Raw genomic sequence first — 16474 nt, forward strand, 5'->3', positions numbered from 1 at the left:
TCCTCCCTTTGTGGTTGAAGAGGCATCCCCGAATTGCTCAGGTCTCGGTCGTACTGTCGTCGTAAGGTGTGTCTTTGTCAACCTCTTTTTCTCCTCCCCTCGGGGTGCCACTCATATACTGTATTAGAGAGTCGATCCTCTGGCATACGAAGGACGTCGCCAAGGTATTTCCAGCTCCTAATTTTCAGAAGGTCAGTAACTAATGGCTGACAGGTGCGTCGGCAAACTTCTATGTTGGTGAGCTTTCCCCGCCACGATATGTCCAGGATTCTTCTAAGGCGCATGTTTTCAAAGACTAGGACACGTTTTTCCAGTTGGGTGTTTAGTTTCCAGTATTCACTAGCATAGAAAAGGATGGACATCACATTGCTTTTCAGGAAGCGGGGATTCAAGCGCATGGAGTATTAACTACTGCGCCAGAATGGTTTCATCTTGCTAAAAGCCGATGACGCTTGTCCAATTTCCCTCTTGATTTCGTTGGCTATTTCACCATCATATTCAATCCAACTCCCGAGATACTTTAATTCCTTGACCTGCTCAATTGTTTTATCTTTGCATTTTAGTATCAACGGTGAGTCAGATGTGGCCTTAATCTTTGTTTTAATAAAATTTGCTGCAAATCCGATTTTCTCGGCTTTTTCATCTACGGCGTCGAGTAGCAGCTGCAGTTGGAGTTTCGCTTCTTCAAGAAGAACAACGTCATATGCGAAGTCCAGATCAGAGATCTATCGACTGCTAATCTTCACTCCAATGCCTGAAGACTCCCGTAGAATATAGTCCATTACAATGACAAACAGAAACGGAGACAGCACACACTTTGTTTGACACCAGACATTATCTTGAAGAAACGTGTGTCCCCATTTTCAGTGCAAACACAGCATTCACTATCCTCATATAGTGCAATTATCATTCTGACTAGTTTATCACGTACTTCATAATATTTCAAAATCTTGCATAAAGTGTCTCGGTTAACAGAATCGAACATCTTCTCAAAATCAATGAAGAGCAGGTATAGCGTTTTGTTCCATTCTCTAGACTCTTCCACCATCAGTCTAAGAATGAAATTAAGATCAGAGCAAGACCTAACTGGTCGGAACCCGTGTTGCTCTTCCCTGAGGTGTGAGACAAGGGCTGTTCTTAGGCGTTGTAATATGACTGAGGCTAGTACTGTACTAGGCACAGACGCCAAGTTGATACCCCTCCAATTGTCATAAATTTGTGCATCGCCTTTCTTGAAGAGTTTGACCAGTGAACCTCTGATCCAATCTTTTGGGACTTTTTTGTTGTTCCAGATAGCCACTAGAAGAGCACTCCATACAAATATGCAAGCTCAAAGGGACGCTTTCAGCATATCTACCGTAATCCCATCGACTCGAGGTGCATTTCCATTTTTCAGCTTTTTCACACCTGTCGTCACTTCTTCCATGTTTTTTTTTGGGGGGGGGGGCAGTCAGCACTTACGTCAATTTGTAAAAATGGCGTATCCGGTACTGTTTCTGGATCATCAGGTTTGGGCCTATTTAAGACTCTCTCAAAATGTGAAGCCCATCTCTCATCAGCTTTCTGCGGATCCGAAATAACGTATCCATTTTCATCTTTTACAAGGGATGTACGATTTGTTTTCTTTCCAACTATCTCGTTTGTTAATCGATAAACCATTTTCGAGTCTCCTTTCTTTGCAGATTCTTCTACAAACGCTGCTTTTCTCTCGATGGCAATTCTTTTGTCTTTCCTGGCACTTCTTTTCACAGCTTTATCCTCTTCTTTGTAACAGACCTGTAATTGGGCTTTTCACTCAGGGCTCGACGTATTCAGGATAAGCGTTCGGGTCTATTTGCGTTTAATAATGTATTTTAAGGTGTCATCCGATATCCGTTCTTCTTTCTTTCTTTTCTAGTAGCCAAGGTTGGCCTTCGCAAGGCCATGGTACACACTCTTGAATGAGGTCCACGTGTTCTCAACATCAAAGTCATCGGCTTCGTCGAGCAGTTTTAACGCTTCAAATCTATTATGTAGCGATATGCAAAGGTTTTTGCAGATGTCAGGATCTTTCAGCTCCTCGATGTCAAATTGTGTATGTGTTGCGGCGTTAGTTTTCCGGTTCTGAGCTTTCAGTTTGATTCCTACTTTGGCTATCATCAGGATGTGATCTGAATTAAAATTCGCTTCTCGAAAGCCCCTCACGTCATATAGGCTACTTTTACAACGTCTTGACACGAGGAAATGGTCAATTTGATTCTTCGTTCGGCCGTCGAGGGACGCCCACGTGTACTTGTGATTCGTCTTACGGTCGAACATACTACCGCCTATTACCAAATCGTTACTTAGTGCATAATCGATTAGAAGTGTACCGTTCTCATTTATCTCCCCCATGCCATGTGTACCCAGAACTGCACCGACTTTAGGTCTGCACCGACTTTAGCATTTAGATCGCCAACCACACAGAGTATATCATGTCTGATGACGTCTTTGATGGCCGAGTGTAGCATGTTATAGAAAAAATCTTTCTCCTCTTCATCAGCTTCGTTAGTTGGAGCGTAGCAGGTGATGATGGTCATTTTGTGTGATTTGACACGAAGCGAGCTGTCATTATACGTCCGTTAACTGGGTTCCAGTTTGTCATTGCTTTGTGTGTAAGTGGCGACATCGGAATTTCTACACCTGCGCGGTGGACAGAAGGGTGACCACTAAATGCCATGGCATATGGATCACTGAACTTCTCTAATCCATTTCCAGTCCACCTTATTTCACTGAGAACGAGTATATCAATGAGGTATTGTCTTATCTCTTTAACAACTTGCTCTGTCTTCGATATCTGGTTCATCATTCTCACGTTCCAAAAGCCCATCTTTAGATTCTGTTTCGCAGTCGAAAATCGGGTCCGGGGCAAGCAGGAGTCATTATTTGGGGAGGTAATGTGTCCGAGGCTGTTATATACGTTTCAGTTGCAGTTGTCTTTCCCCCGAGGGTTGCCCCTCAAGGTCCCGGGTGTGGGTTGTAGGCCCACAGCCCAACCTTCCTCCTTTGTGGACTTGGGACCATCATACTCCCCCGACCTGTTTGAGGCAAGGATCCTTACATGGTTGAGTTAAAATCGTAATCATTTACTTAATGAAATATCTAACGCTAGTTCTGCGTAACATCTGTTATTTAACTTAACCTGTCTAGGTCACGGGAGAAAAATAATAACATTGTAAGAAGCAGGTTTGCGTCAAATGTAACCAAATTTCCAGTTATTGATTTTCTTCCTATATGTGTATTATCGCGGGCGATAGGTAATCAATTTCCTATTATATAATATGCAGGTGTACGGATGTAGCGCACCATGGGTGTGATACATCCAGTTACAACCGAAGATTCTCCACTTGACTGGTGGACCCTAACCCTTAACGAATCATTTGAGAATGCGTCATCCTTAAAATTGGTAAGTAATCTCCTATTACGTAACGTGAAGGTGTACGTACGTAACACCCACGTGTGCGCTATCTTCAGTTGCAACTGGGGGCTTCCCCATGGGCCCCTGAAGTCTAGCATGTCACGGGAGATTGTGTCATCCTTAACATAAGTGAACAATCTCGTACTACGTAACAAGCAAAGAAATCTTGAAGAAAAAATGGCATAAAGAAAAATGTCTTAAAAGATATATTTAAATTTCTTGAAACGTCTTGAAAAACATTTTGAAGAAAAATGTCTTACAAAACGTCTTGAAACATCTTGGAAAACGTCTTGAAAAGTGTCTTGAAGAAAACACACCCCATTAAGTAACACTTGCGTTTGCTTCTTGACTAGCGCGCCCCGGAATTCTAAAAATTCCTTTTACGTGGCATCCTGTCTTTAAAGGCCTTTCTATGCATGTCTTTAAAGGCCTTTCTATGCATGTCTTTAAAAGCCTTCCTATATGTGTCTAAAAACCTTCCTATGACTGCCTTTAAAAGCATTCCAAGGGTTTCCTTTATAAATTTCCTATGGGTAGGTTTAAAAACCTTCCAATATGTGTCTGTAAAAACCTTCCTATGTGTGTCTAAAAATCTTCCTATGGTTTCCGTTATAATCTTCCTATGGGTTGGTTTAAACATCTTCTTATGTATGTCTTTAAAAAGCTTCCTATGTCTGTCTTTGAAAATCTTCCTATGGCTGTTGTGTCTTTAAAAACCTTCCTATGGCTGCCCTTAAAAGCTTCTTATGGGTCTGTTTAAGACCTTCCTATATGGGTCTATAAAAACCTTCCTACGCGTGCCTTTAAAAACCTTCCTATTGCTGCCTTTAAAAACTTCCTATGGGCTAGTGTAAAAAACTTCTTATGCGTGTCCTTAAAAAAATTCCTATGGCTGCCTTTACAAGCATTCATATTACGTAGCATCCTATTACATATCATACAGCAGGGTCTTGTAGAAGTTTAAAAAAAGTGTCAGGACTGAGAATCCAAGGAATAGGGCTTCCATTAAAAGCATTACGCTGTCACTATTAATTAGGGGTTTGACCCCCCCCCCCCCCCAAAAAAAATGGCCATCCGACTCGTAAAAAACATAACAAAAAGGAATATAAACAAGTTTTTAATAAATTTTATCAGTTTTTTTTTTGCGAACCTACCCCCCCCCCCCCTCGTCCCGAAAAAGTTCTCTTGTAACCAAAAAAAAAACAATAAGGCCCTGTAAGGAAAGATCCAATTTTGAGTTTGGGGAGGGGAAAAGGGCTATAATATTAGGTCTCTGATGATTCGAAACTTTTACGCAATGTTTATCCAGTTCATGAAATTGCTGCATTTGGTATATTCTAGAAAAGCTTTGGGCTTGGAGTCGAATCTTTCAAGTTGTGTAAGAAAAGGAAAGGGGGAGGAGCAAGGGGACTTCAAATTTTTAATCGGGAAACCTTACAACTGTGAAACCTCCGATCCACATAAACATTATTGCACAAAATGAGTTCTAATTTAGTCAGGTCTGAGTATTGAAGTAAAAAGCACTTGAGCAAAAACACTGTACAAATGTTTCTAATATTAGTCAAAACTGAATTTTGTCAATTAAAAAGAAACGAAAGACAAATTTTCAAAATATTTTTTAAAAAGAATAAGTTTATAAAATAAAAGTAAAAAGCCAAGTCCCACAATAATGGCCTAAAACGAACAGAAGTTTCCATCATGAATAAATGAAGCCCAACACGACCAAAAATTTAACAAAGAATCACATCCAACATTAAAAGAACTTATGCTGCTATAGATAAATAAATGAATCCTATAATGAACAGAAACTAAAATGAACAATCCAGTCTAATTTGAAAAGACCTCAAAATATCACGAACAGGATGCCTCCTCCTAGGCATCATAAAAGCCATGGCGCAAGTTCCGTTTATTTTAGGTTTTAATGTCATTCTTATCTTTGATTTTCTTAAAGCTGTTTTTTTGTATTATTTAGTTGAATTATACCTATGATAGGCAACATATGCTACTAACAATACAATGCAGGTAAGTAAAGCTGTCAAATTGATCGATCTTTTGTTACGCAGCATCACCTCTTTCCCTTCCTTTATTCGTACTCTAAGCGATTTATCTTCTTAGCCTTCAATTTCAAGCCTATTCTTGCACCCTGAACTAACAAGGCCTCCAAAAATCATTCATTTTGCTAAAATTCTCATCTAAAACACCTAATTCGTCAGCATACTCTAAGCATAGGAGAGCTGTTTTTCTCCATTTGATTCGGTGTTCTCCCATAGCCTTGGCCGAAGACAAAGTCCATCAAAATGATCCATATAAATGGGGAAAGAATGCTGTCCTTCTTAAGTCCTGATTCAATATGAAATCAGGTACTAGCCACATTTCTTACTGTAATTAAAAAAACAAGTTTCTTTAACTGTAAGTAAAGAGCGATATTAAAACTTAAAACGAACAGAAATTATTCCGTATATGAAAGGGGTTGTCCCTGCATTACCGCCCCACTCTTCGCACTAAAGTTTGACCCTTTGTCACAATTCTATTTTTTTAAAACAATAAAAATAAAACAAGAAAACAATAGTTCCTGGATCTTTCCTTGATTTGCAACTTTAGACGGTCAAAATCTTTTCAGCATTGCGGCAAAAAACTGTCAATAATATCACGAGTTTTTGTAAATTACATTCACGTCTTATTTTCTTTAAATATCCTTCAGATTTTTAATATTTGTATATATTTCAAAAAAGATATTTCACAAGTAATTGGATACATTTTCAATCTGAAAAACACCAACAATAACATACTCCATCGACTCTTATCTAGCAGATTTGGGAGTTGACACTATTAGAGCACACATTTTAACAAACCTAGTTTAGCCACAATCAACTCTTTTTATTCAAAGTAGAACAGAATTAACGCACCTTTGCGTTATCAACTCAATAAGTGTTCAAACAGTTCGTGGGAACGAACTGTAGTAAGCAGCGACCCGGCTCAATACAAACCAAAACTCAAAAAAATGCAATTTTGATACCAAGAGCTACATCAAAAGAATTGCATTTTAATGCTGATTTTAAATATATATATATATAAGTTTCATCAAGTTTAGTCTTACCCATCAAAAGTTGAGAGCCCGAGAAAATTTGCCTTATTTTAGAAAACAAGGGGAAAAACCCCCTAAAAGTCATATAAGCTTAACGAAAATCACACCATCCGATTCAGCATATCAGAGAACCCCATTATAGAAGTTTCAAGCTCCTATCTACAAAAATGTGGAATTTTGTACTTTTTGCCAGAAGGCAGATCACGGATGCGTGTTTATTTATTTGTTTGTTTTTTTTTGTTTTTGTTTTTCAGGGGTGATCGTATCGACCCAGTGGTCCTAGAATGTTGCGAGAGGGCTCATTCTAACGGAAATGAAAAGTTCTAGTGCCCTTTTTAAGTGACCCAAAAAATTGGAGGGCACCTACGACCTCTCCCACGCTAATTATTTTCCCAAAGTCCACGGATCAAAATTCTGAGATAGCCATTTTATTCAGTATAGTCGAAAAACATATTAACTATGACTTTGGGGACAACTTAATCCCCCACAGTCCCCGTGGGAGGGGCTACAAGTTACAAACTTTGACCATTGCTTACATATAGTAATGGTTATTGGGAAGTGTACAGACGTTTTCAGGATTTTTTTGGTTGGGGGATGTGTTGAGAAGAGGGGGATATATTGGGAAAACTTTCCATCGAGGAATTTGTCATGGGGGAAGAAAATTTCCATGAAGGGAGCTGAGGATTTTCTAGCATTATTTAAAGAGCAATGAAAAATGAATATGAAAAAGTTTTTTCAACTGGAAGTAAGGAGTAGCATTAAAATTTAAAACGAACATAAATTATTACGCATATGAGGGGCTCACCTCCTCCTAATACTTCGCTCTTCACGCTAAAGTATTTTTAGTAATTTCAACTATTTATTCTACGGCTTTTGTGATTCAAGGGTCATTCTTAATGAATTGGGACAAAGTTTAAGCTTTAGTGTAAAGAGTGAGGTACTGACTAGGGGGTGAACCCCCTCATATATGTAATAAAAACATGAGAATACAAAAGTTTGTTACGTGAGCTAATTTATAAGTTACGTATATCTTTTACTAAAAAAAACATTCGTAAAAAATTAAAAGTTCCATTTGCCTTTTAAGTAACCGAAAAATCAGAGGGCAACTAGGCTTCTTCTCCCGCTCTTTTTTTTTCTCAAAATCATTCGATCAAAACTATGAGAATGCCATTTAGCCAAAAAAATAAATATGCATATTTCGTTTTAATTATTCCTCTTCGGAGAGCCAAAATCAAAACATGCATTAATCCAAAAACGTTCAGAAATTAAATAAAAAAAAAGTTTTTTGAACTGAAAGTAAGGAGAGACATTAAAACTTAAAACGAACAGAAATTACTTAATAGCTGTATGCAAAATATATACAATAGAGATGTAATTTTGATTGCTTTGATAACTGTTGTAAATAAATAATCATAACTATACGAAAATAACTAATAGGTTAATAATCATACCTAAATAGGATTTACTTAATAATTCCCTATTGTAGCACTTCTGAAACAGAGCCCTACAAAGAAGTGCTCTGCAGGCAAATTGTGACCAGATTAAAAATAATTGCAAAGCTAATTGTAAAGCTAAAAGTAATTTTGTCTATCTTACAGGTTCTGCTTTTCTTCACTATAAGTTACGTATATCTTTTACTAATAAAAACATTCGTAAAAAATTAAAAGTTCTATTTGCCTTTTAAGTAACCGAAAAATCAGAGGGCAACTAGGCTTCTTCTCCCGCTCTTTTTTTTCTCAAAATCATTCGATCAAAACTATGAGAATGCCATTTAGCCAAAAAAATAAATATGCATATTTCGTTTTAATTATTCCTCTTCGGAGAGCCAAAATCAAAACATGCATTAATCCAAAAACGTTCAGAAATTAAATAAAAAAAAAAGTTTTTTTGAACTGAAAGTAAGGAGAGACATTAAAACTTAAAACGAACAGAAATTACTTAATAGCTGTATGCAAAATATATACAATAGAGATGTAATTTTGATTGCTTTGATAACTGTTGTAAATAAATAATCATAACTATACGAAAATAACTAATAGGTTAATAATCATACCTAAATAGGATTTACTTAATAATTCCCTATTGTAGCACTTCTGAAACAGAGCCCTACAAAGAAGTGCTCTGCAGGCAAATCGTGACCAGATTAAAAATAATTGCAAAGCTAATTGTAAAGCTAAAAGTAATTTTGTCTATCTTACAGGTTCTGCTTTTCTTCACTATGATAACTGTTACTACCGCCCAATTCGGGCTTGGAAGTCTGCTTGGTGGCCTGGGAGGAGGAGGCTTACTTGGCGGAGGCCTCAGCCAGGGCTTTGGAGGTGGATTGAGACCTGGTTTGGGAGGTGGCTTCAGGCGTGGATTTGGAGGTGGTTTAAGACGTGGATTTGGAGGTGGTTTCAGACGAGGATTTGGAAGATAATTTAATACTGAATTTATTCTCCTTTATTAATATTTTTAACAATTTAATTTGCCGAACTTTCGGAATACAAAATTTATTCAATGTTTCTTTGCTATAAACTTTAGCTAATATCAACAGCTTACTTAGAGATGAATCAAAATTCTAAGCAATATATTGTTCATTTTTACAAATTAACTGCACTCACGGAAGAGTCAGCTCACAGAAGAGCTGACCCATAGGATCCATGCTCCCGCATTCTACTAAAAATAAAATGAGAAAACACTATTTCCGACGACAATTATTATGAGGTTTTATAAAGTTCATGCGTAGACAATCATGAACTAGATATAAGCAATCATATCTATAACATGCAGAAAAATCTATCCTTTTTTGCTAACTATTGGAAGTAAAATAAGAAAATATTTAAAAAAAAACAACTTGGACGATGTTTTATAATTCTCTGTTAACAGAATTTTAAGGAAAAATTCTTTCTATTTCAACCCTCAACAAAACAAAAGAAACAATAAGTCATCGTATTTCTCTATGATAAAATTTAAAAATAATTCAAAAAAAAGTAAAGAAAAAATAAAAGTTTTTGAAGAAAATTAAACACACACATTAAAACCTAAGACTAGGAAAAATAAATTCAATCAAGAATTAAGTAACTAAGGAGTTTAAAACATTAAAAAATTTTCCTTCAACAAATAAGTGAAAACCCAAACTAAAAATAAATTAAAATGGTAAATCACATTAAATGTACAGATAGCGGGGAAATTTTCACATTAATAAATAATTTCGCATTCTAGAATATCGTTAGGGTGACGGGCACCAGCTATTTTTAAACAACAAAATCCTTCCATAAATTACCATTTCTATAAAAAAAACTTTCTTTTAATCATCATTAAAATATTATAAACCAAAATGTTTCAAACAATAAAATTAATATTCAAATTGTATGCACATAGAGAAATATATTTACAAAATGTAAACAAAGCGCGTCAATGTGATCTTCGGCAGTGCATATCATTGACTGGTACCTCATAATTAGGTGAGTGTGACGATGCTCGATGATAATTCAAAATCTATACTTAATTTTATTAAATTTATGATTTTTAAAAAATGATTTGCATAAATATGTTAATCCAAAAACTGACTGAATTTCAGTTTGTTCATCATAATTTTCATTATTATGGTTTAAAAATTTTTATTTCTTCAATCAAACTCGCAAATCTTGTAAGAACCTTTGCTTTACTAAGCCAAAGTACTTCATTATGCCGAATAAGGTCATGGTCTTCATCTTCAGTATCTTCTAACAGGACCTTAAAAAACCGATCATACAAAGGAGCTGCTCAAACAGAATTGATTATTTCGTAGTCATATTCATAACGCGTTCATAGGGTAATATTTTACATCACAGAGCTTCTTGGTGGATAATACATTGGTAAGACATGAATTTTGAAAGTGATTTATCCTTCTTGCAGAGGCATATAAGTCCTTTGTTTTTACCAACTATTGCTGGTGCCCCATCGGTGGTTATCGCACACAGTTTGTGCAAAGGCATACTTATTGACTTGGCATGAGTTTTGATTGTATTATAAATATTCTATATTTATATACCCCTTGTCTGTCCTTTCAATGGTAATATTTCGACATATCCTCTTTTATTGTGAAGTTACTATATATCATCCTCACCATAACTGCTAACTGGGCGGTGTCTGATTTTTCTGTCGACTCGTCAAAATGTAACAAAAAATGTAACAAGAGTTTGTATGTCTGTTGAAATTGCAGGTATACTTCTTGTGACGCTGTTATTGACAACTATAAGTCTGTATTGCTGAGCTGAGACAACCTCATGTTTGTTAAAAGATCCATCAAACCAGTGTTGGGAAATACTTAAGTAAAAGTACTTGAGTAATTACTTAAGTTAAAAATATGAGTACTTGTACTCTACTTAAGTAAAAAATTTCTAAAGTACTTAATACTTATACTTAAGAAAAAAAATTGGAGTACTTAAGGGTACTTAAGTACTCAAGTACTTTCTTCATGGCACAGAATAATTATACCAGCATGACGCAGGGCGATGCGATGAATTGAACTTAATATATATTAGTGGATGAATGGATTTTAGTCTTTGAGAATAGCGGCTCGCAGCCCGGCGCGAAATTTCAAAAAAGGACGCTATCATGGCGGAACTACCATATATTTTGAACAGACAGTTTTCTTGTGATAAATTTGATAAACAGTAAGAACAAAAGGAAATCAAGTAGCAAAGACTCTAGTGAACTTGGAGACTCACTTGTGGGATCTTCTGAAGCTGAAGCTAATGCTGGCCTTGATTATAGCTCACCTTCTAAAAAAGTTAAGGGAGATTTCTTTGCTGCGAGACCGTAGAAACTGACACAGTTAAATGTGAATTCTTTCGCACTGGACTACATTGTGGACGAGATACGACCCCCGTACACTGTTGAGAAGCCGTCTTTCAAAATCTGATAACGGGTCTTGCACCTTATGCAAAGGTTCCACGAAGAAAAGCTTTAGCTGTGCAAATTGAAGCTAAGTTTTTGAGGTACATAAAAGATATGGTTCGTGATTTTGAACTCACCGACTACATGTTGCTGACAACACACGTTTGGTCTGCCAACAACAAAAGCTACTTCGGAATGACTGCACACTTGCTCAATGAAGATTTAAAATGGAAGTTTTATGTCCTCGCTTGTTGCCGGTTCAAGGGCTCACACACTTATGACAGAATTGCTGAATAACTGAATGACATATTTGCCAGGTACAAAATTGCAGTTGATAAAAAGGAACGAGGGATTTTGACCGATAACGCCTCTAACTTTAGTAAGGCATTCAGAGAATATCCGATGGTCTCCGATGAAGATATTCAAGACAGTAATAAAGAAAATGAAGATGAAGCAGGCCAGAATGGATCATTCTCTTTTACAAAAGCTGGAGAGATACTCGATTTTCATGACGACCCCGAGTATTTCCAACTTCCTCCACACTTCAGTTGTGTCAGCCACACACTTAACCTGCTTGGATCCACCGATGTTGATAAAGCCCTCTGTGATATTGCAGTGATATTTCTCTGTGATATAAGAGGCAGTACCACGCCGCTTTTTTGAAGTGTATTGCTCTCTGGGATGCCGTGAATAAGAGTTCAAAAGCAGCTGATGCTGTGAAAGGGGTATATGACAAACAGCTTATAAGACCTGTGGTAACCAGGTGGCACTCAAAGTATGAAACTGTCAAACGTTTGATGGATTGTCACAAAATTGGAAAGCTTGCTAACGTATGTGATGCCTTGCAAAAACCAAGGCTAACTTCTCGTGATGTTGAAATTCTTGAAGAATACATGAAAATTATGAAGCCAGTAGCAGTGGCCTTGGACATTCTTCAGGTGGAGGAAAAATGCTACTTCGGTGCTATCTATCCTACAAACAAATACTTTATGAAAGACTTCTGGAACACAGGGACCGTTAATTTGAATATAAAATGTTTTTAAATAATTTTAGCGTAAATTCAGACCTTTGAACTTTCAGACTTCAAAATCAAAAGTGTAGCATTTATTTACAGAGACGAACCCCCTAGAAAAATAGACCCTTACGGTATATAGGTATAGAAAAAAACAGGGTCTTAGCTACCGAAGAGAGTATGTCAATTTCGAAAGCCCTTTCAAGAATCCGCCTTCATTCTTATAGAGCTAAAAGTAAGAAACCTTCCATTTCAAGGGATTAAATTTCAAGGGATTTTTCCTTACCAAAGGGATATTTCCTGCTCATGTTGGGCTTCATGGGCAGTGTAATACTGTTGCCTAATTAAATAGCAGTATGGCTTCAACGTATTAATATTTTTTAACTTAACTGCTAAGCTTGGAAGATTATTCGTAGAGATTTCGGACGGGGTCATTGATTTAAAATTGAAAGTTCTAGTGCCTTTTACAAGAGTTAAAAGATATCAGGAGATAACCAGTCCTCCTTCCATGCCTTCTTTTCTCACATGAACCCCCCCCCCGCCTAAACCTCAAAATAAATCTGGCAAAAATTTCTAGATTGCCAGTTGCGTCAACAAGTACAAAAGGTAGATATGCCTCCAGGGCAAGGGCTGGTCTGTTTGACGTAACCATTACAACCCCTGGGCAAGGGCTATTTGCTTGTTAATTATGTCATTGGGAGGGGTTATTATCCTACTTCTACTACTACTACTACTACTACTAAAAGCCCAATGCAGCACCAAACCGCTGGAGGATAACAAAGCTAAGTGCGCTTCTCGTCCATCCCAATCTATTCAAAGCCTCCATCTTTTACACCCTCCCAAGAATTTACCACTTCTCTTCAATCTTTCTTTTCTATTTTATCATCTTCACTGCAACCACTGTCTTTACTAATTTATACTACCTTGGCAAGTAAAGCTCTCCACTTGATGAATCTTTTCATTGCCCACATCAATTTTTTACCTTCACTTATCTTAGTCTAAGCAACTTAGTCTTCTTAACGTTAATTTTCAAACCTATTCTTGAACCCTGAACCCTCAAAACCTCTAAAAATTCATTCATTTTCTAACCTTTTCATTTGAGATCCTTAAACCATCAGCCTAATCTAAGAGTTGAAGAGTTTTACTTCCCTGACTTATTCCGTGTTCTCTCATTTGTGTTTGTTGTGCTCCTCCGCTAATGTTTTCTTCGCTTTTTTAGATTCCTTTTCTTTTTAAATGATTAATCACTCAAATAATTCTTGTACCAGCTCCTCCTCCTCTCTATTAGAAATAAAGTAATTTTACTAATATTCCTAGCTACGTTTCTAACATTCTTCCATAAGACACCATCAATCACTTCAAAAAATTCTTATTCCAAAAATAGTTCATCCATCTTCTACACTATCAAATTTTAGACTCTTGAGTTTAGTATTGAACTCTTCTTGGTGAGTTCCTCTCAAGTTCTCATCTTTGAGTCTATCAACAACCTTACTCCCTGAAACGTAGTTACCCTTCATAAACTTCAGCTTTAAATTTACACAAGACATTACTAGTGGTTTTTACTTTTAATATCAATAACAGGACTCCTTTCTACCTTAACGTCTAGTATCGATCGTGCCAGTCTTCGGTTTACAATAGCATAGTCGATAAGGTTAGTTATCTTACAATCAAGTGAATACCATGTTAACTTATGGGCCATTTTGTGACCAATTATTGTGGAGAGAATTTTTGAGGTAAATTGATGAGTCCAAAGAAAATTTTTAGATTCTGCTTGTCAAGAGGGGTTATTTGTAATGCCTCGGGGACAGCTAAGGCATTCAAATAGCCACATATTCAGTTGAAAATTCTAGAAAATACTGGGAGGAGACTGAACTAAATCAAAAGACACTATATTTGATATGCATCAAAGTGGTCAAGATGTGACATGTATTATATACCAATAACATATAAGGGTAACATGTTAAAACTTTCATGGAATGTCGAATAGGAATGTTGAATTTAAGCAAAAGACACTTACTCTTTCCATTTTGTTAAAAAAAACCGTAAATGCATGATCTCAAGAACTGCTAAGGGTATTAAGTTAAAAATTTCATTGTATGTTGAGAGAAATATTTGACTAAATTAAAGGACACTACCGGTATGTTCATTCATACTTTCAAAAGGGTGTATCTGCAATATTTAATGAGCGGCTAAGAAAATATAAGCAGTATCTCAGAGACATCTAAGAGTATTAAAGTGAAGGTTTTTGGCAAATATGAATGGGCTATTGAAGAATCTCAAAAGACGCTATGTGCGTCAAGATCGCAAAAGGGGTACAATGGTGGTATTCTAAAGTTTGGCTAAGAGAATTAATGCAAAACTTTCAGGGAACGTAAAGTGGGATATTGCATTAGACTGAAATTTTTGAACAGATTGGGTGGAGGAGAAGCGCACGCAGGTGTGTTGGTCCCACGTGGTTTCCTGTTGCAGTGAGCTATTGTTTGTAATAGTAGTATTTTTCAAATAAGAAATTAGAACTGTTTTTCATAAATGACCTCCAATACATTTACTTAAACAAATAAGCAGTAAAAACCGGATATAATCCAGCAAGATTCTTAGTATGAAATTTTTATCAATATTTGTCCATACTCGTAGGCTGTAACATAACAGCAGTTAAAATGGCTTTTGCCCAAAAGAAAGCCAAAAATTCTGCATGTTCTTACTCTATTTGTTTGAATAATATTCTCCCACCCGTCAACCAACACTTTTTTGTACAACTACCATTAAAATTTATTACGAAATTTTGTCCAAAATGTAGATGGCAAGCCAAAATTTTGACTCTAAATTAATATGGCCAAAAAAAAAGATTTACAAGTTTAGCTTTTTAACCAAATTCACCTTTGATTAACCAATGAAGTAAGCAGTGCCAAATAAAAATGGGACAGAAAATAATTTGAAAACCTTTTCCAGAAAAAAAAATGTGTTTCCGAGAAAATGAACAGATATCCCTGCCAATTAACAAATGAGACCCAAAACGAGCAGAAAATACAATTAATAATGAGTTAAAACTCAAACTGTACATAAATTATTAAAAATAGGAGAAGGTACTAACGCCGAATGTACTTTCTACAGATGAGCACGTCAGTTACACTTTACCAGCAAAAATATAAAATTTTAAATAGTGTTTCCTTATATTTTAAATGGTTTGTAATGGATCGTAGCCACGGCTGCTACGAGATATTGGCTCGCTGATGGCGCGACTTTTAAAAAATGCAAGTTACCATAGTAGCTTTGAAACAATTTGTGTTGAACCTTATTTGTGCGTGTTTAAAATAGTTTATAAAAATGATCCTGGAAATTATCGCCCTCTTTCTATTATATTTTCCAGGAACCCAGGCTGGGTGTGAAAAGAGTTCGCAAGACATACCGTCACTAGTATACCGATGGGGGAGGGGTCCGTTTACCCTCGAAATTATTGGAATGGTAGCCACGGCTCCTACGAGATATTGACTCGCTGATGACGCGACTTTTAAAAATACAAGTTACCATAGTAGATTTGAAACAATTAGGAAACTGTTTTAAACGCGCACAAATAAGGGAAGCAAAACCATTTAAAATATAAGGAAACACATATATAATAGACACGGCTGCTACGAGATATTGGCGCAAAATGATGTTGCACCACTAATTGAACGGGAATGCCTCACTTTCACCAAGTATTGTATTGGAATACTTCGTGGTTACCACTTCTGTACCGTAAATATATAGTATGTTAGTACCCTTTTACGATATACCCTTCTCCTGGGTATGGTAACGTGATTGAACGATCAAACCGACCAAACTCTGGGCCAAGGGCGCACCCAATCTTGGTCACCACTAATATCTCTAGCTATCTCTTTGGAGGGTAAACGGCCCCCATCTGTATACTAGTGACGGTATACCTCGCGAACTCTTTTCATGCCCAGCCTGGGTTCCTGGAAAAATAATCTCACACGGCTGCAGGAAATAGCTTACTTGTATCCTTCTCAAGTTAACTTTACAAAACACACATATATATAATCTCTAAAAAACAGACTCCCTAAACGGGGTTTCAATGTAG

The 16474-nt window shown here is 36.6% G+C and overlaps 1 protein-coding gene across 4 annotated transcripts in view; it reads left to right on the forward strand.

Moving 5' to 3' along the window:
• LOC136025332 (rRNA 2'-O-methyltransferase fibrillarin-like) overlaps window positions 1-16474 on the forward strand; it is a 57920-nt gene that overhangs the window by 20932 nt on the left and 20514 nt on the right. For 3 of the 4 annotated variants that reach the window (XR_010617071.1, XR_010617070.1, XM_065701252.1), the window contains exon 2: window positions 8722-9025. The exons of the other annotated variant lie outside the window; for it this stretch is intronic. Coding sequence is in view for 1 of the 3 variants with exons in the window: in XM_065701252.1 (XP_065557324.1) it covers window positions 8722-8940 (219 nt within the window). In the remaining 2 variants the exon portion in view is untranslated. Of the gene's footprint in view, window positions 1-8721; window positions 9026-16474 lie in introns of those variants that run through there. 4 annotated transcript variants of the gene reach the window in all.

This window comes from Artemia franciscana, chromosome 3, assembly GCF_032884065.1.
Source record: "Artemia franciscana chromosome 3, ASM3288406v1, whole genome shotgun sequence".
Classification (NCBI taxonomy): domain Eukaryota; kingdom Metazoa; phylum Arthropoda; class Branchiopoda; order Anostraca; family Artemiidae; genus Artemia; species Artemia franciscana.